Genomic DNA, 23,198 nt, shown 5'->3' with positions numbered 1-23,198 from the left:
CTCAAATACAGTATTTTTTACCCACAATGCCTAAAGCTTATTGTGCCATGCTTTCTGTACGTACACTAGGAACTTGAATAATCTTAGCCGACAAAAATGTCGAAAAGACGTATAGACGTCGGTGATTCCCTTTCACAAAGTAAACGTGGACGGTAAGTAGACAAAGTCGGGGGAAATTATTATTATATGACACAATTTAGAATCTTAGAGTTTTCATGTAAATTATTGTCAATCTTCCTTTTTACAAATATCCGAAAAAAAACAATGCAAAGTCAGTAAACACTGATTGCGGTGACAATGAATAAATTCGAAATGTAACGTAAGACTAGCATTGGGATAATTATATGTCCGGCTTTTGTGATGTTTTATGACATTTATGTTGTTTACAGGGAAGATGAAAAAGAAAAGAAAGATGAGAAGTCGTACAAGTCGGTGTTTGAGCAGTTTGGGATCTCCAAGCCGACGTTACAGATGAATCCCTTCACAGGTAAATTTTTCCCAACCTCAGTTCCTTAACTCTCTTTGTTAAAGAAATATAAGATACAGTAAGTTTAACATACTGTAAGGGTGTAGGTGAATTGTTGTTGGGTTGGGGGTACGTGTTGTTGCAGTGATGATATTTGGCCATGGCGATCATTGAAGGTGGTAGTAATATGATGGACAGACCTATTTGATGGCTGGCGCCATATAATTAAGTTGATAGAGTACCTGACTAGAGATTCAGGTGGCCCGGGTTCAAATCCATGTCTTGTCCATCGTTATTTCTACTGAACCGTTACATCTGAAATTACATTTACTTGATAATTTGCAAATGTCACTTAAAATAATGCAGTTTCGGTATTACAAAGTGATTTATCTTTCAGGCTTGCCGTATACTCCAAAGTACTTTGAGTTACTGAACAAAAGGAAGATGCTTCCTGTCTGGGAGTACAAGGAGAAATTCTGTGAGATCCTGAACAATCACCAAATCCTCGTGCTGGTTGGTGAAACCGGCAGTGGAAAAACAACACAGGTATCACAGTCAATGATTAAAGATTTCGGAGGGGGGGGGGGATTTTTATTATTTAAAGTCGATTTGCCTTCTTCATGAGCAGAATAGGTCAAAATAACATAAATAGTAAGCCTATTTGTGTTGATGAATTGGTGTCAAATTTGCATCATTTGTGTTAAATTGAAATGTAGGAATATGATACATTTATGCAGTAGGAACAGAAAGTGATGTTTCAGTTTTGCTTGACTTCAGAAACATCATCTCACTGTCTGCGTCTGTAGTCATTTGATGTAATTTATTTTTTATATCAAGTTAGTATAAAAGCTTTAAAAATATTGAATTGAATTTTGTATAGATTCCTCAGTGGTGTTTGGAGTGGGTGCGGTGTCGGTATCAGAAGAAGGGAGTGGCTTGTACCCAGCCCAGGAGGGTGGCCGCTATGTCCGTCTCTCAGCGTGTGTCAGAGGAAATGGATGTGGGTCTCGGACAGGAAGTAGGGTACAGCATTCGATTTGAGGACTGCACTTCGTCAAAGACTCTACTCAAGTAAGTAGTTTTTAAAAGGTGCATTTTCAGTAAAAAAACATGAAGAATCTAAGGGTCTTATGACTCAAAAGGATGAATTTTTAAATGTCTGTTTTTTTGGCTTTAATCTTTGTCTTGACCCCTAATCTGAATTATACAAGACAATTTTCTTAGATTATGTTAAAATGAAAGATGATAGTATTACAATAAATGAATAGTACAGTTTTGAGAATAATTACCATGCTTTTCCAAGCAATGTTTTTTTTTCCTTTTTTTTTTTTTAGAAAACACTATGATTATGATTTTTTTCCTCGTGACATGAAATCTACTTTCACTTTGGCAGGAAGTAGATAAAGCCTTGCTCTTTTGTTACAGGTACATGACAGACGGTATGTTACTTCGGGAGGCAATGTCAGACCCTCTATTGGAAGCCTATGGGGTGGTCATGCTGGACGAGGCCCACGAGAGGACACTGGCCACAGACATTCTTATGGGGCTCCTAAAGGAGGTAGCCAAGCAGCGGGGCGATCTCAAAATCATCGTCATGAGTGCCACCCTAGACGCCGGAAAGTTCCAGGTCAGGAGTTGAGCAATTCTGTATCTTCAACAGGGCTCACGCTGCCCATCGCATTTGTCGCTTTTTGCGATTTTTCAGAATTAAATGCGACAGTTTTTTGTAAAATGCGACACCCAGATTTCATTGAAAATCACCCAGCCTTTTATTTTGATTGCATAATCTCTTCCAAGCGACAGTCTGTAGCTGGACCTTACGCTTGACTGACTTAAGACAATGACACAGGTAAACGGTGGAAGCCATCTGTAAGCGGGGTATACACAACTGTCTTTAAAAAATGACAGGTGATTTTCACACCTTATTACAGCTAAATGGATTTGTAATTAACCACGGACATATCTAATGCTTTCATCAACTGAGCTTACAATGTGATCGTCATTTCACAAAGAATATGGATACGGACAACAAAAAACTGCAAAAAATGAAATATATATTTTGAAAAAGTGTAACTGGTATAAGATATGATATATGGTTGATCAAAATTACTTAATTTGAATTGTTATGTAAGTTTTTTTGACAAGCTGCTTAGACTTAAAATTCTGACATTGTAAGGGTAGTCTAAAAATAGAATTATGTAGCAAACTTGGAATATTTACATTTGAATTTAGCTAAAATGTCACAGTTCAATTACTAATTATTTGAAACAAAAGAAGTATGATTTGGAATGATAATCTTGACTATAAATCACAATCTTTACATTTAATACCTTCAGCCAGAATTTCCTCTGTTCCCAAAATTAACTCAAACTACATATATCTACTTAGATATGATGTTCATACGCCAATCAACAAGCCAAGTAGATGCATTAACAATCATGTTTTTGGATTGAATAATATTACAATACAGCAAATTTGACCTCTTCTCTTGCTCTATTTTTTGAAAATAAATTTAATCATAGGAAAACAAATTAAAAGATAAAATCTGTATAATAATAATTTTCTAAAAAAGATCTAAAAAAAGCTTGATATTTGTCATAAGATGTCAATATTCACAACCATATAGACCCATAATTAATTACATAATTCTATAAATATTTATAATAATTTAATAATAGAATGGTAGTATGGGGTATGCTATAATATACATGTACATGTAAGATCTAAAACTAGTATTCTAGTATGGTTATAAAGACTATGATAGAAAAAATGATTTATCACGCGAAAGGTTGCGACACAAAATTTTGAGCCAGTGTGAGCCCTGCTTCAATCGATATTATTTCTCATTACAAAGCTTGTATTTATTAAGCATAGTTGGTTTACATACGTTCTGTTCTTAATCCCTAGTACAGAGTATTAATATCAAGATTTCTGGTTAAGCCATTACACAGCACTTGGGAGTTAATTTGCAGGAGTTTTGCTAATTTTATTTCACTTTTAAAACACAAACGAAAGAGTTATGAAGAGATCGTTTTAGAAAGATATCATATTCAGTTGTTGTATTTTACATTGTCAGAATAATTAGCAGCTTTAGTTTGAAATGCTAAAATTTTACTTGATAAATCTACTTGTATGCAAAGAATTATGTTTTCATTTGAAAAGTTTCTGATATTAATGGAATTTTTCTTTCAGAATTACTTTGATAATGCCCCTCTGATGACAGTGCCAGGCAGAACACATCCTGTGGAGATCTTCTACACTCCAGAGGCCGAGCGAGACTATCTGGAGGCTGCCATCCGGACCGTGGTCCAGATCCACATGTGTGAGGAGGGACCTGGAGACATTCTGCTCTTCCTCACTGGACAAGAGGTGAGACATATAACACAGAACGATACTGTGAATGAGTGAACAGAAATCCATATGCTGTTTGTATTGTTTAAAGAGATGGTTAGGGTGCACATTTGTCAATGAGATTTTGTTCAGTTGTTATAAAAGAGGATGAATATCTGTATATCAATTTGGAGCTTCTTGAACTGTTTGTAATTCATTATTGGATCCAAAAACAATGCTAGTCATAGACTATAGCGTACATAACATTATTGATGTAAAACGCATTTCATCATGTTGGATTTATAGTATTTCGTAAATTTAAGTTTAATGTTTGATATCAATGTTTAACAGGAAATTGATGAGGCATGTAAAAGACTACAAAGAGAAATTGATAACCTGGGACCAGAAGTGGGGGACATGAAGTGTATCCCCCTGTACTCTACCCTGCCCCCCAATCTACAACAGCGGATCTTTGAGCCAGCGCCAGCAACCAAGGCTAACGGGGCGGTGGGTAGAAAGGTGGTGGTGTCCACCAACATTGCAGAAACCTCACTGACCATTGATGGAGTTGTGTTCGTGATTGACCCAGGGTTCGCCAAACAAAAAGTGAGTGGCTTATCCTCTTTGTTAAAGAAACCCAATCAGATTAAGAAGATGTGCATATGCATATTTTTGTTCATATCTATAAAAAAAAAATGTATTTGGAATATGTTGCTGAACATTGATTTTCTTATATGATATAATTATGGCAATATATTCTTATAAAATGGTAGCTCCCATGATTTGATATTTTTTTATTCCCATAAGATACCATGAATCATTAAATTATTATTATGGGGAAAGTTTATAAAGGTTTGGTTTGTGGGGTTAGATGGGATTGATAGGTTTATGGTGAAATAATTGTAGAAAATAATCAGCAGGGTTGTCTCTAAGACCGGGGAGGGGGGGGGATTCTTCTGCCTATAATGCCTTCTACTTTTTTAGCTCACCTGAACCGAAGGTTCAAGTGAGCTTTTCTGATCACCCGTTGTCCGTCGTCCGTCCGTCCGTCCGTCTGTAAACTTTTCACATTTTTGACTTCTTCTCAAAAACTTCTGGGCCAAATTTAACCAAACTTGGTACAAAGCATCCTTATGAAAAGGGGATTCTAAATTGTTAAAATAAAGGGTTCAACCCTTTTTAAAGGGGAGATAATTACGAAACAGTGAAAATAGGGTGCATGTCTTTAAAAATCTTCTTCTCAAGAACCACTGCACCAGAAATGCCAATTTTTACAAAAAAGCATGTATATATAGTTAAGATTCTAAATTGTAAAAATCGTAACCCCCGGACCGAAACTGGGGCCCCAGGCGGGGTTCATAATTTAACATGGAAATACATTAGAAAAATGTTTAAAAATCTTCTTCTCGAGAACCACTGCACCAGAAATGCCAATATTTACACAAAAGCTTGTATATATAGTGAAGATTCTAAATTGTAAAAATCGTGACCCCCGGATCAAAACTGGGGCCCCAGGCGGGGTACAAAATTTAACATGGAAATACATTGGAAAAATGTTTAAAAATCTTCTTCTCAAGAACCACTGCACCAGAAATGCCAATATTTACACAAAAGCTTGTATATATAGTGAAGATTCTAAATTGTAAAAATCGTGACCCCCGGACCAAAACTGGGGCCCCAGGCGGGGTACAAAATTTAACATGGAAATACATTGGAAAAATGTTTAAAAATCTTCTTCTCAAGAACCACTGCACCAGAAATGCCAATATTTACACAAAAGCTTGTATATATAGTGAAGATTCTAAATTGTAAAAATCGTGACCCCCGGACCAAAACTGGGGCCCAAGGCGGGGTTCAAAATTTAACATGGAAATACATTGGAAAAATGTTTAAAAATCTTCTTCTCAAGAACCACTGCACCAGAAATGCCAATATTTACGAAAAAGCTTGTATATATAGTGAAGATTCTAAATTGTAAAAATCGTGACCCCTGGACCAAAACTGGGGCCCCAGGCGGGGTTCAAAATTTAACATGGAAATACATTGGAAAAATGTTTAAAAATCTTCTTCTCAAGAACCACTGCACCAGAAATGCCAATATTTACGAAAAAGCTTGTATATATAGTGAAGATTCTAAATTGTAAAAATCCTGACCCCCCGGACCAAAACTGGGGCCCCAGGCGGGGTTCAAAATTTAACATGGAAATACATTGGAAAAATGTTTAAAAATCTTCTTCTCAAGAACCACTGCACCAGAAATGCCAATATTTACACAAAGGCTTGTATATATAGTGAAGATTCTAAATTGTAAAAATTGTGACCCCCGGACCAAAACTGGGGCCCTAGGCGGGGTTCAAAATTTAACATGGAAATACATTAGAAAAATGTTTAAAAATCTTCTTCTCAAGAACCACTGCACCAGAAATGCCAATATTTACACAAAAGCTTGTATATATAGTGAAGATTCTAAATTGTAAAAATCGTGACCCCCGGACCAAAACTGGGGCCCCAGGCGGGGTACAAAATTTAACATGGAAATACATTGGAAAAATGTTTAAAAATCTTCTTCTCAAGAACCACTGCACCAGAAATGCCAATATTTACACAAAAGCTTGTATATATAGTGAAGATTCTAAATTGTAAAAATCGTGACCCCCGGACCAAAACTGGGGCCCAAGGCGGGGTTCAAAATTTAACATGGAAATACATTGGAAAAATGTTTAAAAATCTTCTTCTCAAGAACCACTGCACCAGAAATGCCAATATTTACGAAAAAGCTTGTATATATAGTGAAGATTCTAAATTGTAAAAATCGTGACCCCTGGACCAAAACTGGGGCCCCAGGCGGGGTTCAAAATTTAACATGGAAATACATTGGAAAAATGTTTAAAAATCTTCTTCTCAAGAACCACTGCACCAGAAATGCCAATATTTACGAAAAAGCTTGTATATATAGTGAAGATTCTAAATTGTAAAAATCCTGACCCCCGGACCAAAACTGGGGCCCCAGGCGGGGTTCAAAATTTAACATGGAAATACATTGGAAAAATGTTTAAAAATCTTCTTCTCAAGAACCACTGCACCAGAAATGCCAATATTTACACAAAGGCTTGTATATATAGTGAAGATTCTAAATTGTAAAAATTGTGACCCCCGGACCAAAACTGGGGCCCTAGGCGGGGTTCAAAATTTAACATGGAAATACATTAGAAAAATGTTTAAAAATCTTCTTCTCAAGAACCACTGCACCAGAAATGCCAATATTTACACAAAAGCTTGTATATATAGTGAAGATTCTAAATTGTAAAAATCATGACCCCCGTACTAAATCTGGGGCTCCAAACGGGGTTCAAAGATTAACATAGAAATAAATATGATAAATGTTTTAAAATCTTCTTCTCAAGAACCACTGCACCAGAAATGCCAATATTTATACATAAGCTTGTATGTATAGTGAAGATTCTAAATTGTTAAAATAGTGACCCCCTGGCAAAAACTGGGCCCCCAGGCGGGGTTCAAAGTTTAACATATATAAGAAAAATGTTTAAAAATCTTCTTCTCAAGAACTACATTGCAACAGTTTGGGATATTACTATGCATACATCCTTGGCAATTGTAGATTCTAAAGTGTTAAAATCATGACCCCCGGACTAATACTGGGGCATCAAGAGGGGTTCAAAGTTTAACATAGAAATATATAGGAAACATGTTTTAAAAAAATCTTCTCGCGAACTACAATGTCATTTTTTGTGAGATTACTTGGATCCTCAAATAATGAAAAATTTAAATTATAGAAGCGATCTAATACTGGGGCTCCAGGAGAAGGGGTTCAATGTTTCACATAAAAAGATAGGAGGGAACATGTTTAAAAATCTAATGGAGGAGAACTACAATGCTTCAATTTGTGAGATTACTATGCAAGCATTCTCAAATTGTAAAGTTTCTAAATTGTGGAAGCCGTGACCCCCAGACTAATATTGGGGCCCAAGAAAGGGTTCAAAATTAACATAGAAATATATAGGGAACATGTTTAAAAATCTTCTTCTCAAGAACTACATTGCAACAGTTTGTGAGATGCAAGCATCATTGGCTATTGTAGATTCTAAATTGGTAAAACCGTGACCCCCGAACTAATACTGGGGCCCCAAGACCCCCAGACCAATACTGAGGCCTCAAGTGGGGTTCAAAGTTTAACATAGAAATATATATCGAAAATGTTTAAAAATTTTCTTCTTGAGAACTACAATGCTACAGTTTGTGAGATTACAATGCAAGGGTCCTCTACTAGTGTAGTTGTTAAAGCCAACCATAAACCCCGGACCAATACTGGGGCCCCAGAAAGGGGTTCAAAGTTTAAAATAAAAATAACATATGGTAGGAAATAGAATGTTACAAGGAACTGTTGTTCAGGTGAGCGATGTGGCCCATGGGCCTCTTGTTCTTTCTTCCTTCTACTTCAATTTTTAGAGACAACCCTGAATCAGAATTTGTCATTCTTATTTTGTTTGATAGATGATTAAACAGGCAAACCTTGAAATTGATGGAAATTTGTTCCCCAATAAATATAAGTAGTAATATACATATGATAATATGGAAACTGAATGACCCTGTGGTGTTTTTGTCAGGTATATAACCCCAGGATTCGGGTGGAGTCTCTCCTAGTCACCGCTATCAGTAAGGCCAGTGCTCAGCAGAGAGCAGGGCGTGCCGGACGAACAAAGCCCGGAAAGTGCTTCCGTCTCTACACAGAGAAAGCCTACAAACAGGAAATGCAAGATAACACATACCCCGAAATTCTCCGATCCAATCTGGGATCTGTAGTGCTACAACTGAAGAAGCTAGGAATTGATGATTTAGTGCATTTTGATTTCATGGACCCCCCAGGTATGAGTTCAATGTTTGTTACCATTTCAGTCATTTATGTGTGTCTCAAAATGCTTTTGTAATTTTGAGTAACTTGTAAGTAGAAGAATTTGGTCAATTCTAGACATTCATTCCTGAATGCATCAAGTTTTCAGTCAATAGGTTCTTAAGCATATTTTTATTTTGATATATTTTTTTTATGTTCAACTTGAGTTTAAATTAACAAACTTTTTAAAATTTAACTAAAAACTTCTTCATACATCTATTAAAGCTCCTGAAACCCTGATGAGAGCTCTTGAGTTGCTGAATTACCTGGCTGCGCTCGACGATGATGGTGAGCTCACCGAGTTGGGCTCAATGATGGCCGAGTTTCCCCTCGACCCTCAGCTGGCCAAAATGGTCATTGCCAGTTGTGATCACAACTGTTCCAATGAGATTTTGTCCATCACCGCCATGTTGTCAGGTAGTCTTTATTCCGTCCGATGCAAACTTTTCTGTCCTGTTGATTTTTTCTGCTTTGAGAATTTCAATTTTCTGAATTGCATGTATCTATTCAGTTTGCATAAATACAAGAGCTCAGAATTGAACAAAATCAAATATGTTTAAGAATGTTGTGTTTTAATATTTGTTATCTATATTTAATGAAAATGTTAACATTTCTCACTGAAGAAATTAACACTGCAGTGCACGTAAGATATTTTTTCGGAGATCAGATTTAACGTTAATGATTTGTAGCTGTCCGGCTATCGGACATCTTTAACCAGTTAGCTCCGTGCACTGCATAACATAGAGCATTCCTTTTAGTATTGACTTGATGTGATGTCACTAATGGCGATGGGGCTGGGCCGTGTTTTGGCCCCGTTCCGTACCCCCCTGTTTAGTCCCACAGTGTTTTGTCCGACCCACGGAAATGAAGAAAACGGCAGACGAGGCCAAGATGAGATTTGCCCACATAGACGGCGATCATCTGACCCTGTTGAATGTCTACCATGCCTTTAAGCAATGTGAGTGTACATCTACTCATTTTCAAGCTCTAATTCATTGGATAATAAGGGATCTACCTTACTTTAGGATTTTACTTTCAATGGTGTACAAATTTATAATAATCAAAACTGATGGAGATATTAGAAAACCAGCTCTTATATTTATTACTAATAAATTCCACAATGTAATGTTCATAAGAGAAGTACATGTAATCCTGTGTTGTACTTGGATTTACAGGCCAGGAAGACCCTCAGTGGTGCTACGACAACTTTGTCAACTACCGGTCGCTGAAGAGCGCGGACAATGTGCGACAACAGCTGGCCCGGATCATGGACAGGTTCAACCTCCGCCGCTCCAGCACTGACTTTGCCAGTCGGGACTACTACCTCAACATCAGGAAAGCCCTGGTCTCCGGGTTCTTCATGCAGGTAGGGCCAGGGAGTGAGATTGTTGGGATCCTGTTTCAGATCATATTCACAATTCCCAACTAATTAAAGTTCACCAAAAAGCAAAAATTAAAATTTGCCTTAACTGATTTTCTTACATCTTTTTAGAAAAAACTAATTCTGTTTTTATAAGGCAGGTTAAAGGTATTTCAAATGTACCTAACTAATTATTTGAGATATTTTAGTCAGAAATGTGTTTGGGAGGGGTAGAAAGGAGATTCTTAGATTAAAATGTCAAATATGTTATTATATTTATTGCTTGCTTAGTTAGATCTAGGTTTAAAGTGGTGAATGTAGTTTTGATTTTGAAGTGTATCTGGCCATGATTGTCTTTGTAATTCTAATGAGATCTTTTCCTCGTACCTAAGATTGCCCATTCTAATGAGATCTTTTCCTCGTACCTAAGATTGCCCACCTGGAGAGGACGGGTCACTATCTGACGGTCAAGGACAGCCAGGTGGTACAGCTCCACCCCTCCACCTGCCTGGACCACAAGCCTGAGTGGGTCCTGTACAACGAGTTTGTACTGACCACTAAGAACTACATTAGGACTGTGACCGACATCAAACCAGAGTGGTGGGTACTAATGATCTATAGGGATGTGTGAAAGTTTACAAGAGTGGTGGGTACTGATGATTTATAGAGATGTGTAAAAGTTTACAGAGTGATGGGTACTAATGATCTATAGAGATGTGTGAAAACTTACAAGAGTGGTGGGTACTAATGATCTATAGGGATGTGTGAAAGTTTACAGAGTGGTGGGTACTAATGATCTATAGGGATGTGTGAAAGTTTACAGAGTGGTGGGTACTAATGATCTATAGGGATGTGTGAAAGCTTACAGAGTGGTGGGTACTAATGATCTATAGGGATGTGTAAAAGCTTACAGAGTGGTGGGTACTAATGATCTATAGGGATGTGTGAAAGTTTACAGAGTGGTGGGTACTAATGATCTATAGGGATGTGTAAAAGCTTACAGAGTGGTGGGTACTAATGATCTATAGGGATGTGTGAAAGCTTACAGAGTGGTGGGTACTAATGATCTATAGGGATGTGTAAAAGCTTACAGAGTGGTGGGTACTAATGATCTATAGGGATGTGTGAAAGTTTACAAGAGTGGTGGGTACTGATGATTTATAGAGATGTGTAAAAGTTTACAGAGTGATGGGTACTAATGATCTATAGAGATGTGTGAAAACTTACAAGAGTGGTGGGTACTAATGATCTATAGGGATGTGTGAAAGTTTACAGAGTGGTGGGTACTAATGATCTATAGGGATGTGTGAAAGTTTACAGAGTGGTGGGTACTAATGATCTATAGGGATGTGTAAAAGTTAACAAGAGTGGTGGGTACTTATGATCTATAGGGATGTGTGAAAACTTACAAGAGTGGTGGGTACTTATGATCTATAGGGCTGTATGAAAACTTACAGAGTGGTGGGTACTAATGATCTATAGGGATGTGTGAAAGTTAACAAGAGTGGTGGGTACTTATGATCTATAGGGATGTGTGAAAACTTACAGAGTGGTGGGTACTAATGATCTATAGGGATGTGTGAAAGCTTACAGAGTGGTGGGTACTAATGATCTATAGGGATGTGTAAAAGCTTACAGAGTGGTGGGTACTAATGATCTATAGGGATGTGTGAAAGTTTACAGAGTGGTGGGTACTAATGATCTATAGGGATGTGTAAAAGCTTACAGAGTGGTGGGTACTAATGATCTATAGGGATGTGTGAAAGCTTACAGAGTGGTGGGTACTAATGATCTATAGGGATGTGTAAAAGCTTACAGAGTGGTGGGTACTAATGATCTATAGGGATGTGTGAAAGCTTACAAGAGTGGTGGGTACTAATGATCTATAGGGATGTGTAAAAGCTTACAGAGTGGTGGGTACTAATGATCTATAGGGATGTGTAAAAGCTTACAGAGTGGTGGGTACTAATGATCTATAGGGATGTGTGAAAGCTTACAAGAGTGGTGGGTACTAATGATCTATAGGGATGTGTGAAAATTTACAAGAGTGGTGGGTACTAATGATCTATAGGGATGTGTGAAAACTTACAAAAGTGGTGGGTACTAATGATTTATAGGGATGTGTGAAAACTTACAAGAGTGGTGAGTTCTAATGATCTATAGGGATGTGTGAAAACTTACAAGAGTGGTGGGTACTAATGATCTATAGGGATGTGTGAAAACTTACAAGAGTGGTGGGTACTAATGATCTATAGGGATGTGTGAAAGTTAACAAGAGTTAGAACCACATAATGCATATGCAGTGGAACGTTTTGAATCTGCTTGAGGGGATCCTTTTAATCAACCTTTGTTTGCATGCTAGAAAGGTTTGTTATGTTTGTTAAATCCTGACATCACAAATATTTCCTGGCAGCAAACCAGTTCTTCAGTGTATTTTGTTATTCAATATTACTGTCTGCACGTTTGGATGCAAAAGTTAGTCGCGAAGAATGAGTATATCAGTGGTACATTGTGAAGTAAAGTTAGGAATATTAAGTTGGTTTACAGTATATAGTGTATTTCGATCATTTTCCTGTTTAATTTTTTTTCTACTGTTGGTTTTTTATGGCTTACGGCCATCTAGTTGCCGGATAATCTTTACGGCAAAGAGTTCAGTTATCTGAACATGCGCGACAAAAAATAGTTCTATTCGAATGTTGCAATGTTGCAAAGTTAACTGTTTGTTGTTCATAATAAATATCTTTAGGCAAGATTATATTTTCCATATGTTATTATATAAATAGTGCCTGTTTGGGAGGGTAACAGTTGAAATTGACACCCCGAGAAAACCATTATCAACCGACGCAAAGCGGAGGTTGACAATGATTTTCGAGGGGTGTCAATTTCAACTGTTATCCTCCCAAACAGGCACTATTTATTTTGTTATACTGAATGTCTTTTTTAAAAATTTTAAGAAAATTTTACTGCTTTTATATAGGAATAACGTGAATTCTACAGCGAACCGTACGCGCATAATTTTCGCGCATGTAACATTTTTTAATGTTACCCGTTGCCAAGTGCGTTGCTAACGCTGAGGGTAATAGTAAATATTATTAACTGCGTCTTAACCAATCAGATTTCAGTATTTAACATGAAAGTATAACAACATCACTTATGTTATTGTAACCAATACGAATTGACCTTATTTAAATAAACTCGAAATCTAACGCGAATGAATATTAAATGCAGTGTTTTTGCATAGAGGTATACTGCCCCCCGCCATGCATCACACAGTGCCGCCATGCTTTCCGCTATGCATACTTACATGTATTATAAGCAAAAATTCTTTTCCCAATTCTTTCAGATCCTAACAGTGATAAGTAAATGTAAAGTTGTCGTTATTTCGTTCAATCTTCATAAAAACGTTTGCACCCGCAGAGGGCGTCGCTAACTTCGATCGACATCGATCTCAGCAAGGGGGGAAGTGTTTAACGGTTAAAGGAATGTACTTATGATTGAGATATATTGAAACTGGGATTATAAATCGGTAATAAATGCATAAATTGAGGGGCAATTACTACTTGTTTTAATATAATGTGTCTTCTTCGACACCTCCGCCATTATCGAATATGGGGGGTTTTCCAAGATCTAAAAATAGCACAATGTTCCCTCGATGGAGTTACCTTGGTTGTGCTATGTTTGAACTGTTTATTTGTTGTAAAAATATTGGAAACTAGAGACCAATTGTACTCAAATAAGAAAACAATATACAGTTAAGCTTGATTGCAAGTCATATACAGAAGCGATGTCACATGACTATACCATAGAAACATCGTATAGCATGGTATAGTATGCCTCTGAAAATGACTGTGTACACATGTCATGTGAAGAGAGACTGACTGCAAAGTTATAGTGCAGTAATTAATTTTAATTAAATTTGGTGTCAAAACAAGTTTGCTGTATTTGCATTGTTCTGCCTGTTTCTTGCCCCCCCCCCCCCCCCCCCCCCAAGAGTTTATCTCTGTACAAAGGGAAAAAAATAAAACAGAAGGTGTTAGAACTGCCTTGTGAATCTATATTTCTTATAAAAGTTTGTGAAGATCAGCCTCTTAAAAAAGTAGAAAAAAACCCAGAAAAATATGAATAAATATACATTTATGAAATACAAATAAAATGGAATAATACTTGTTGGTGTAGATTTTACGAGAATTCATTAATTATAGTACATAACATGCAGTACATTTCATCATTTGGTTATATTATTTTTATGGGCAATGATTTCGCGCTGGCTGTGGCACTGTTACGCCGCACCGTGCACCAACTCTCGCGCAAGTTCATAGTACGTAGGAATTCAAGGTATACTGATATTTGAGAGCATGTTGGTTTTAAGTGTTTTTGTGTCCTATATCGTGGAATGAATTTACAGTTAATGCACTTCAGTCATTGGATATTGGAGTTTGAGTCTGACATCATCAAAATTATTTCATGCAGTGAGTCTATGATTTTCCTAAAAGCAATGGTGGTTTCAACCAATTGATAAAAGAGGCGTCTAGATTTCAATCCTGTCTGTTTCGGTCACTAAGGTTCGACCAATCAACAAATGGGGCATGTTGATATCGGTCCTGTTAGTTTCTATAGATCCATGAATTACATGTAGCTAGTTACTTTCTATAGAGCTATAAATAAACTAAAGTTTCCGTAAGAAATAGAGGGAATCATACTCGATCCATGTAAATATAGTCATATCAAACCCGTAAGCCATTATGGCTCTTCAGGCCTTTGATTATTAAACATGTATTTAATATGTATCTTTCAATTTTGATTTTCAGGTTAATCAAGGTAGCTCCTCAATATTATGAAATGTCCAACTTCCCAATGTGTGAAGCCAAGCGACAGCTGGAGCGAATTATTGCAAAGTTGGAGAGTAAACAGTATCAGGAAGGATTTTAACCCAGGTCCACGGTCTAGGGGCACACAGCCTGATACACAGTGTCAGAGGACTGAATCTTACAGGGGACATAGAAGTCCCCAGAACTATGTGACTTCACCGTGTCAAATAGTTTGGACTTGTGTTAGGATTATTTGTATGTGAGGTTTATGAGAGTGTACAAATGGAGATGTATAGACATTTGCTTATATAACTGCCCTCTTCATTGCATCTCTGAAGGTTGAAGTAATGTAGCATAAAACTTTTTGTTTTATTGAAGCAATCTTTGAACATCATCATGATTGAACATTCTATAAAAGTGTTTTTGTGTTTTTCATCATCATGATAAAAAAATTCTATTGAAGTGCTTTTGATTTTAAAGCAATCTTGGGATAATATCTGACATTTATTATATGTATAACAATCTTGAACCATCTTAGTTATACATTTTCAAGAACGCTGTATTTGTTTTAAAGCAATCTTTGACCATCATTTATGTCATCATTCTGTAGCATGTTCATGGATAATCATTGTTATTTGTTGATATCTGTATTTGTTGTAAGAAAAACCCATCTAAATCTGAGAGAAACAAATGAATAAAAAATGAACAAGAAACGATTCTTTTCTTTTTCTTTTTTTTTTATACATGTACTAAGCATCAAGCATTCCTCTGTAAACTCCAACACGTGGGGCAAGCTAACGGAAGGTCCAATTTCTGCAGGTAAATTTTGACTAAATGGTCCTCCCTATTGGGACACATGGATTTTGGGTAGACCTGCATCACTAATGGAGTGGTAAGATAGGAACCGTACGCCTTGTTGTCTGTTGTCTTGATGTAAAACTCGTTGCTAGCGCCGCCATTGCACTTGAAAGAAATTTTCTGACCTTTCATATTGTCGGCTGCTCGGCGGTTGACCTCTTGACACAAGGACGCCGGAAGTCGCGTCAGGTTTAACTCGGCCTCCGTTACCACCCCCAGTCTGTTCAAACGACTGTCGTGTGCCAGGCGTTTCTTTTGGAAAGTTTCTATGATAGATTTAGATTTACTTCTGCTCAACATCGAGTGATTCTCCAGAAGGGATGGGACTTCCGTGGTAGCCATTTCTTGCGCTACAGAAAACGAAGGAAAAAAATGTTTATTATTTACACAATAGAAATATATGCATGTTTGACTATATACATGCTCAGTAATATTGCGATTTTGGTCGAAAAGACTATGATTGGCACACATATGAGGATTAAATTTGTTTTTTTTTTCACTGACGGGGCTTGGACCAGTCAAAGCCGACCTACTGTACGTGAACTGGCGCTCTTCTGACCGCTATTAAAGTGTTCTTATGTATTACTTTTGATCTGATTAAATCTTTACAAGAATCTCATTTTCTATAGAGAAAACATGAAAGACAATTTATGGCAATTCATTTACAAAAAATACCATTTTAGATACCCTGTAAGTTACGCCTTCAAATTGTTTTTATTCATCATTCAAAGGTAAGGAAGTGGGGGGGGGGTGGTTTGAAGGACAGGTGTACGGATTAGGTGAACTGCTTTCAAATCCAAACATTGTAAACATATCAACTATAAGTAGAAACGAATTACGCACTAAAATAATAATTTGAGACCCAAACTGCAATATACAAATTTAAGAGAAATTCATTGACGAGACTTTTCCTATATTTATATCCCTTGGTGTCGTCTGGTCAAAAAAAAAAAGAATATAAAGTCACGATGTTGAAATAAATTAAGACTTACCTTAGTGGGGTAAACGTTGAACGACCGCTCTGTATAGACGTTAGAATTCTTTTTACCGTTATGACAAAAAGATGACGTCATAATTCACACGCACATGAAGTGCTTTACGTACAATCCGCGAAATGCAGTACGACATTGAAGGGTTCATAGTTAACCTATTAAAACTATGTGAATTCGATATCCTCTCATTTTAAAAAATACACAGTCATATAATGATTGTAGTTATCCATAAAAATTATATATTTTTTAATTCATTATTTAAATAAAAAATTACTGCAGGTCCCAATAAGAGTATAGATACCGGCAAGACCAAATAATGTTTCTCATTCGTTTTTAGCATCTTTTTGTTAGCGTGTACATTGTGCCTTGCCTTGTTAATGTTTTGAGCGCACAATAAAACACTTTTTATAACACCCCCTCTTTCCATCAAGCCTCTCGAGAAAACAACATTTATAGATCAATACTGATGACTCATCAAGGCAAGCTGATGAGAATGACATGCATATAAGCACTGTAATGCTTGTGGTGCTATTTTAGTATTTAAATGGTTTGTTGTTAAGCCACTGAATGTCTCTATAAAAACTGGGGTCTATTTCCAAAGTATTTTAAATTCATTTTATGGCCATTGGACTGTAAAATACGAAGAGGAATTTAACGCAAAACGTTATGGCGGCGAGCAGACCCGATCAGGACATAAACAAATGGATGGATGCTCTGGGATTTGAGAAGTCCATCTGTCGTAGGAGACAAGCTAAAGTTCTAGCCCACGAGCGAGTAAAGAATGCCTTCATCGACCCGAAAGTCTCTGTCATCCACACAGGAAGCTCAGCCGAAGGATTTTGTGGTGAATATTACTCGAAACTTTCCCGGTCCGATTTTGACGTCATGGTGTCGTTCAATAAGTTACTGTACATCGTGGATGAAGATAAAAGTCGGGCCGATGTCGACACAAATATCCCGTTTGTGGCCCGAGTTTGTCATGACGACGTATGTCCAGGCTACACAAAACTCGAGCCGATTATCGAGGAAGAATTGGCCTTGACATCTGGCCTCGTTGTGAAGGTCGATAATCGACTCTTTGTTTCGAGTTCCGCAGCACTGACGACTCTTATGCCATCACACCGTCAGATAGTCGGTCATCACCACAGAGAGAAAGAGGTGGATAAGGTTCAGTTCGAGCGTCACGGTCCAGCAAGTAGTGTTACGGTTGAAAGCAAAGAAGAAGGATACGCTAAACGCGATGTTGTATGCGGCTTCCGGTGTCAATTCTGGCCAAAGTGCGCTCAAAAATGGATAACAAGAAATAGAAAATGGCCGACAAGAACGTCTGTTATAAAAGCTTCAGAGCTGGGGTGTCATTTGGTTCCGATTGGGTTTCCAGGGAGTAAAACAGAAGAGCTTGAGTGGCTGTACTCCTTCGTAAAAACTGAGAGAAATGTTATGTGGCTTTTCAATGATTGCCAAAGGAAATGTTTCGCGTTACTTAAAATTCTGAACAAAGAAATAATAGCCCGTCATTTTAACGATGAAACCCTTACGTCATATCATTTTAAAACTACCTTGCTCTGGGTGTTAGAGGAAGCCGATGAGTCTGACTGGTCGGAGAGAATTTTATTAAACTGTGTTAAATCGTGTTTGTCTAAGTTGATGACGTTTATTAAATCACGTCATTGTCCACATTACTTTATCGAACACGCCAATCTCTTTGACAGAGAAATCTTTAACGAGGACACATGTGGAAAATTGAGTAACATTTTAGATTCTGTCCTGAAAGACCCCTACACCGCATTACGTAACTGTTCCACTTTTCAAAACTTTGATAGTGACGTCACTGTTGAAGATTTTGATTTCCTTCATCGATGTCACGTGGGTTTTCAGTGGTTCATGATGTGTTACCGACAGTTAGACGAACTTGTGACGATGTTAGGAGACCGCTTCTGGAGAGTGATGATGGACCATTACAATTCCAACAAAACAATGGCCTTTAACATCCGGGTTCTTAATGATCTTCGAGCAATGGCCGACAACCCGCTTCATGAGTTATTTTCGCGTCCATTTGTTCGAGTTAACCACATCTTTCTGGGAATGTTAAATCATATTGATGTTACTAAAATGAATCCCATTGACAAAGAGGATTTTGAGATCCGAAACCTCTTTATTGAAGATGCGAGAGAACACTTTGTAAAAGGCGCTACAGGAAATGAAGTCATCGCAAAACTCCGCCTGGCAAATTTTGAGTTCATGATGAAAGAATATGATCAGGTCGAAGCGATTTTAAAAGAAATTGTGTTTGAAAACAGTTTATTTGGTAGAGATAAGGAATTTGCAAGAAAAATGGCAAAGTTAGAGAAATTATTTTTTGAAACTATATCTGATGTATTTGACAGGCAATCACTGGCAGAAAAAACGGGGGACATAAAAAGCAAATTTTTCATTGAAAGGGCATATAGATACGGATCGTCACAAGGGGTGTCTGAAAACCAAGAGGGACATGTCCAGCCTAGGCCTTTAATTGACATTGAAAAAAACTTCCTAGAATTTCTGTCAAAAGAGTGGTTGTTAACAGACGTCATCTTATTACCGGAGGAATTAAACTGTGACGTCATCTTATTACCGGAGGAATTAAACTGTGTACCGTCTCCTTTCCAACTAGAACTTGCAGCATTAAAAATTTCCTCGACGGAAAAGAATGTTCTCCTCTACCACCCGAAAATTTTCGCTCTTACTTTAAGGTGTTTAGCTAGCTTGTCGCAAAAGAATCTCAGGACTGCACAAATCTTCTGTGGTGAAATGTTATCTTCTTTACAACGAATTCCAATAAAGTACCACGTTCAGACTTTGAATTTGATCGGGCACCTGTCACTGCGGATCGGTAATTTGGACGACGCCTGGCGGAGCTTTTCCGAAGCTTTTCGTCTGTCAGACACTGGGGAATCCTCGGTGTGGTTCCTTGCCTTATTACTTTTAAAGAAATTTAAAAACTGAATGGCGAAATAGTTGTTCATTTTTTATTTCAAAAATGTAATTTTGTTAAAGAATTATAGTTACATTACATGGATTAAATGCCTAAATATTAAGTATTACAAAGAGCCACAGCCGCATGTTTCTGTAATAAAAAATAAAGATTCACTCTATACTGTATTATAATAACACAATGTATCCAACTCATAATTACATAGAATGCAATCATTTATGTTTCCATACAAAAGGAAATATGAAAGTGCTCACTAATTCTCTTCTACGACAATTTATCTACATAGTCATATATTTATGTAATAGGGAATCATTCTTTGGGTATTATAATTTATTATATAATTATTATAAATAATTATAAATTATAATTATTATATATTTTATTATATAATTTGGGTATTATAATTATTATAATTTCGGTCGGGGCGTGGTCAAACCCAATGGAGCCCGAAGGGCTTTTTGATAGATTTGACCACGCTCTGACCGAAATTATCATCACATAATATTCAAAGAATGATTCCTTATTACTTATATTATTATTTTAAAACCACTATTTTTTATGTAGCACATGCAATGCATTACAACGCGGCGCAGCCAATACCTTTTTTCGGTTATGCATTAAGACACGCCCATTTTGTGTCACTCATGTTTAACGACGTTATTCAAATACAGTAAAAAGTGTGTGTGTGTGTGTGTGTGTGTGTGTGTGTGTGTAGTAATATATATATATATATATATATATATATATATATATATATATATATATATATATATATATATATATATATAAACATACTATTATTTTAATTACCGTATACATGTAACGGTTTAATCATTGTCATTTGGTACAGACAACACAAGTAAGGTATCTGTCATTGTGATATGGTGGACAGGCCAAGGCTCCGCACACTGCTTTAACGGGGGAAAACAGTTTCCCATCGTCACTACGTTGCCCTCCAGTCAAGGTTTCAGAATGCTCGTCTAAACATATATACTGACTTGCTGCCTCATTAGCAGTATATCCTGCCACAAGGTCTCCCTGGTATTGCATGCTCCAGCCATCGTAACAGGAAGATTTAGCTGGAATCATCAGAACGCTCGATTGTACTGTGCTTCGACAAACGCTGCATGGAAGGTCATTGCCCCCATCATGACCAAACTCATTCGAATAATATTCTGACCCATACATGTATGCATAACTAGAAGTATACTTTGTAGTGAGATCTGGGTCAGGTGGAAGACAAACGAACTCGGCGGCGGCTCCACTGTGACGATAATATGAACCTCCAGCAAACCCTAACAGATACGAAACGATAAGAGGAACTTTGTGTGACATAATCTTTCAGTGACTTTCATAACCGGATGTAATTCGTAGAATAACTATATAATATATTAATTTCTTATTTTTCTAAAAGAATTTCAAAACAAATTCAAGCTATTAAAGTGGTAATGATTCAATAATTATTGTTAAATACGGGACGAGTCTGGTCAAGTTGTTATTCTTTAATTCATGTAGTTACATGTACCTGAATAAACCAATTCTGTTTTGTTGCCAGGGCAATCTTTTCGTCCCCATCGCACAAAAATTCCACCAGCTTAAAAAAATTATAACTTGAGTTATTTAAACAATAAAATGCTCTCTTTTGTTATTCATTCGGGATATGAAGGTAGCGACATTGCAGAAAAAATACTTAACCCGCGTTAGTTATTGTTTATATTAACATCTTTCTTTTAGCCAATTAATAAATTGAGATTATAAAAAGTCAGTAAAATTTACTAAATTTCTCTTAATGAACGTAAGTACGTTAGCTAAAGAAACAGCCAAATCGTCTCCTGTGAGACTTTGATTCTGACATCGTCATGATTATTTCGTGCAGTCTGTGATTTTTCCTAGGTCGTTGTAGGTTTGAACCAATCGATAAACAGGGCGTGTCAATATCTCTCATGTCATTTTCTTGTCAGTTTCAGTCGCTGTAGATTTCGACCAATCGATAAACGGGGGCGTGTAGATTTCAGTCTAGCTGTTTCTATAGAGCTATGAATTAACTATAAGTTTCCGTAAGAAATAAAAGGAATAATACTTGTCGGGTGTAAATATAATTTAATATGCTCTTTTTTAAAAAGAACCATGATATCATGTGTTAAACAGAAGAAAACAATGATTTTAAAAAATTCTTCTGTGTGTGAATTTTGCGTGCCATAAATATGAACCAAAATAGAGGCGTAATTTGTACCAGGATAGCATTTGAATAGACTTTCAAGAAACACTGCATGTATGAAATAACAAATATCAAAATTAAGCAAATTTTAATTGTTAATTTTTCAAATTTCGTCAATATGATCATGTACTATAAAGCTGCAATGCAACTTAACATCTTATCAAATTTCTATCATTTTCATTATAACATATTGCATGTCTAGATCAATTTATGAAATGTGAAAATATTGTCGATGATAAGTGGACAAACCGTTGGTTTTAGTTAGCAGAGTACTGTATTTCGCAGACAAATCCGTGAACTGGAGGGACTGGTCTGTGTATTTAGTGGACAGATCGTTGTATTTGGCGAACAAATCGTTATATTTGGCAGCCAGATCAGAGTTTTTAGTAAGCACATCCTCCATCTTTCTCTCAAGCGCATGAATCTGTGACTGAACTAAGTTTGGATCGTTCAGTAAAATCCTTTTCTCCGCAACCGCTTGTGCAAGGAATACTATTAGTAAAACCCAGACCACCATTGTTATGACTTATTATCACAGCTGTTACGTTTTGTATTCTTCACACGGAGAACAAGTACTTTAAAAGTGCGCTAAACCACTCCTTTACATCAACTTTTTAATGTTACAGTTTTAAAATATATTGTACGCATTATTATTCCGAAAAAAGTATATTCTGATAGAAGGACCCAGAAACCCTATCTTATTATTAGGAAAATCACATCTTGGTGTATTTTGTGGATTTTAAACAAATTAGATTTCATAATCTGAAATAAAAGTTTCGGCAATAACAAAACAATCACACTAGTATCCTATTTATCATTTTAGTATAATGATATACATGTATGAATCAATTGTCAATGATGCAGTTAAGGGGTGATTGAATTAAATTTGAATGCCAGAAGTAAAAAAACACTATAGATTAATTAAAAACTGATCATGGTATTGACACTGATCTACAATAACATATTTCCTTTTTTATATTTATGCTATAAAATAACTTATTTGACAAACATACCTTATCAAATTTGTACAATAAAAACGTAGAGATAACAAGATTTATGGATAAAGTTTTGAGGATTTCCTTTTCCAGTCGATCATGTACATGTAGATACATTTTGAAATTCCATAAAAATTAGTATATTCGATTAAAACTGAGAATTTTACTACTTCTGCGAAAAATAACATCACCGAATAGTTTTATAGTATTCAAACCTCAGTAAATCAAAAGTAGATCCCTGCACACAAATTACAAAATTAATTACAACAATATTTGATTGGTAGGCCT

The 23,198-nt window shown here is 36.5% G+C and overlaps 3 protein-coding genes across 3 annotated transcripts; 1 reads left to right on the top strand and 2 right to left on the bottom strand.

Moving 5' to 3' along the window:
- The first annotated feature begins 4 nt into the window (after window positions 1-4).
- On the top strand, window positions 5-15,589 carry LOC128179447 (putative pre-mRNA-splicing factor ATP-dependent RNA helicase PRP1). Its single transcript, XM_052846876.1, has 13 exons — window positions 5-152; window positions 390-487; window positions 864-1,012; window positions 1,347-1,537; window positions 1,892-2,093; window positions 3,659-3,835; window positions 4,148-4,402; window positions 8,422-8,680; window positions 8,931-9,122; window positions 9,541-9,663; window positions 9,881-10,071; window positions 10,496-10,665; window positions 14,874-15,589. Exons 1-13 carry the CDS (start codon window positions 97-99, stop codon window positions 14,992-14,994), a joined length of 2,184 nt encoding a protein of 727 aa, XP_052702836.1. The 5' UTR covers window positions 5-96; the 3' UTR covers window positions 14,995-15,589.
- Window positions 15,590-15,629: 40 nt separating this feature from the next.
- On the bottom strand, window positions 15,630-16,831 carry LOC128179459 (uncharacterized). Its single transcript, XM_052846892.1, has 2 exons — window positions 16,724-16,831; window positions 15,630-16,081 (listed from the first exon to the last, which is right to left on the bottom strand). The coding sequence occupies exon 2, from the start codon at window positions 16,071-16,073 to the stop codon at window positions 15,630-15,632; it is 444 nt and encodes a 147-aa protein (XP_052702852.1). The 5' UTR covers window positions 16,074-16,081; window positions 16,724-16,831.
- A 3,703-nt stretch (window positions 16,832-20,534) lies between these two features.
- Window positions 20,535-22,459, bottom strand: LOC128179453 (short-chain collagen C4-like). Its single transcript, XM_052846884.1, has 3 exons — window positions 22,165-22,459; window positions 21,223-21,291; window positions 20,535-20,992 (listed from the first exon to the last, which is right to left on the bottom strand). The coding sequence occupies exons 1-3, from the start codon at window positions 22,430-22,432 to the stop codon at window positions 20,535-20,537; spliced, it is 795 nt and encodes a 264-aa protein (XP_052702844.1). The 5' UTR covers window positions 22,433-22,459.
- Between the last annotated feature and the right edge of the window lie 739 nt (window positions 22,460-23,198).

This window comes from Crassostrea angulata, chromosome 4 (genome assembly GCF_025612915.1).
Source record: "Crassostrea angulata isolate pt1a10 chromosome 4, ASM2561291v2, whole genome shotgun sequence".
In the NCBI taxonomy this organism is placed as follows: domain Eukaryota; kingdom Metazoa; phylum Mollusca; class Bivalvia; order Ostreida; family Ostreidae; genus Magallana; species Magallana angulata.
Note: the sequence above shows the minus strand (reverse complement) of the source record. Positions and strands in the feature narration are given on the sequence as shown.

Excerpts from the sequence above, each read along its gene's own strand:
- LOC128179447 (XM_052846876.1), top strand. The coding sequence starts at position 97 with ATGTCGAAAAGACGTATAGACGTCGGTGATTCCCTTTCACAAAGTAAA. Across the intron at positions 2,094-3,658 it reads TAGACGCCGGAAAGTTCCAG|AATTACTTTGATAATGCCCC; the intron begins GTCAGGAGTTGA and ends TTTTTCTTTCAG. Across the intron at positions 10,666-14,873 it reads ACCGACATCAAACCAGAGTG|GTTAATCAAGGTAGCTCCTC; the intron begins GTGGGTACTAAT and ends TTTGATTTTCAG.
- LOC128179459 (XM_052846892.1), bottom strand. The coding sequence starts at position 16,073 with ATGGCTACCACGGAAGTCCCATCCCTTCTGGAGAATCACTCGATGTTG.
- LOC128179453 (XM_052846884.1), bottom strand. The coding sequence starts at position 22,432 with ATGGTGGTCTGGGTTTTACTAATAGTATTCCTTGCACAAGCGGTTGCG. Across the intron at positions 21,292-22,164 it reads TCTGCTAACTAAAACCAACG|CTGGTGGAATTTTTGTGCGA; the intron begins GTTTGTCCACTT and ends AATTTTTTTAAG. Across the intron at positions 20,993-21,222 it reads AACAGAATTGGTTTATTCAG|GGTTTGCTGGAGGTTCATAT; the intron begins GTACATGTAACT and ends CGTATCTGTTAG.